The sequence below is a fragment of the Armigeres subalbatus genome, chromosome 3, assembly GCF_024139115.2.
Source record: "Armigeres subalbatus isolate Guangzhou_Male chromosome 3, GZ_Asu_2, whole genome shotgun sequence".
NCBI classification, from domain to species: Eukaryota; Metazoa; Arthropoda; class Insecta; order Diptera; family Culicidae; genus Armigeres; species Armigeres subalbatus.
This window is the reverse complement of record NC_085141.1, coordinates 15,261,915-15,263,371: the sequence shown is the minus strand read 5'-3', so window position 1 is coordinate 15,263,371 and position 1,457 is coordinate 15,261,915. Positions and strand designations below refer to the sequence as shown.

At 44.3% G+C, this 1,457-nt stretch overlaps 1 protein-coding gene across 1 annotated transcript; it reads right to left on the bottom strand.

Annotated features, from left to right (window-relative positions):
- Window positions 1-590: 590 nt before the first annotated feature.
- On the bottom strand, window positions 591-1,154 carry LOC134227162 (uncharacterized). Its single transcript, XM_062708469.1, has 2 exons — window positions 1,048-1,154; window positions 591-991 (listed from the first exon to the last, which is right to left on the bottom strand). The coding sequence occupies exons 1-2, from the start codon at window positions 1,109-1,111 to the stop codon at window positions 666-668; spliced, it is 390 nt and encodes a 129-aa protein (XP_062564453.1). The 5' UTR covers window positions 1,112-1,154; the 3' UTR covers window positions 591-665.
- Window positions 1,155-1,457: the final 303 nt, after the last annotated feature.

The following is a 1,457-nucleotide window of genomic DNA, read 5'->3' as shown; positions in this document are numbered from 1 at the left end:
GTCCCGGGCAATAAAAAAGCGATTTTCCGATATCCTCCCACCCGGAGTCCTATGGCGGAGGGAGCGCTGGAAAACGAAAACGATATGTGATCTCGCCTGTTCACCACACACGCTTTCTCTCAATTGCCCATTCAGTGTCCATAAATGCCTTGGGTTGGTTTTCGCTTTCTTCCGGTTTGATCCACCGCTTTTGCGCATCGTACACGTAGGAATGATTGGGACAAAATCTTGTCAAAAGCCTCATGGTATGGGAAAATATAATTTCAAACCATGTTTACAGAGTTCTGACAGTGTGCAATGATTTCGACCATGTTTTCGAAGAAGTCGCTCCTGCCTGACCCACTATAGTCACCGGAATTCAAGGAGATTTGGATAAGAATCGCTAAAGATATTGGTCACAAGGGAGAACCCCAGTACCGGACGCCGACAAAGGAGTAAGGAAACAGTTGTTTTGGGGTTGCGTGCACTCAATATTGAGACAAGATTCATGGCTTTTCGCTAAATCCGTAACTGCGAGGGATTTCGGTGTTTTTTTTTCACTCGTATATGCGAAAAGGGGAAAGACGCGTGTCGTTAGGATTTACGGCTGATTGATGTCACTTCCTCAGGCATCCGCATGTATTTGCATATGAATGATTTGGATCGGATCAGCAGCTAGGCACAAACTAGTTCAAATAGAAATCGCGATACTTCACTGTGTTGCAATCGTCATCGATGCAGGTTGAGCAGGGTTTGGCTCGCTTTCGGAAAACTCCACACATCGGTAGATTGGAGTAGATGCATCCCTTCACCAGCCGGTGGTTGCCGACTTTAATTTTCATACAGGCATAGCCTTCGTTACGGCGCGGTTCCACCAAATCCTTGTTCAGTCGCTGCAAATAACGAAAGTGTTCGTAGGCGTTGTCCTCGGTGCAGGTAATCCGCTTGCCAACGGCATCGCACGCTTCCTCGTGAAGGTCACTTTTGCAGTACATACATTTGAGGCAGTTCACTGTCGATTGATGTTTGTTTTAAAGCGTGAATTTTGGCCTTTGCGAAATGACTCACCTGATTGGAACAGCGTCGCCAGTAGTCCGAAACAGAGACACAGTCGGAACGTTTGTAAGGACATCGTTTCTGGTAAGAACAGAATACTGTCGACGAGTGCAACATGAATGCAGGTGACCAACAGCGGTATGACCATTGGTCAGTGATCAATAATTGCAATTACCTAAGAGTGCATGTTGTGAGGCTAACGTCGTTGTGTTAGTAATTCATGCACCGATAAAGGATTGTGTTTTATCGATCGAAAAATATGCTTATATCAAGTATTAAACTTAAGCGTACATGTTGTGTTCTTGTTGTGATTGCCAGCATGAATAAATAAGATTATAATTAGCAGTTGCTGAAACCTTTTTTTTTCATTCAGAAGCAAACAAAAATCTCGACGATTTATTGGCTTATTTTTCAAGCTGCTG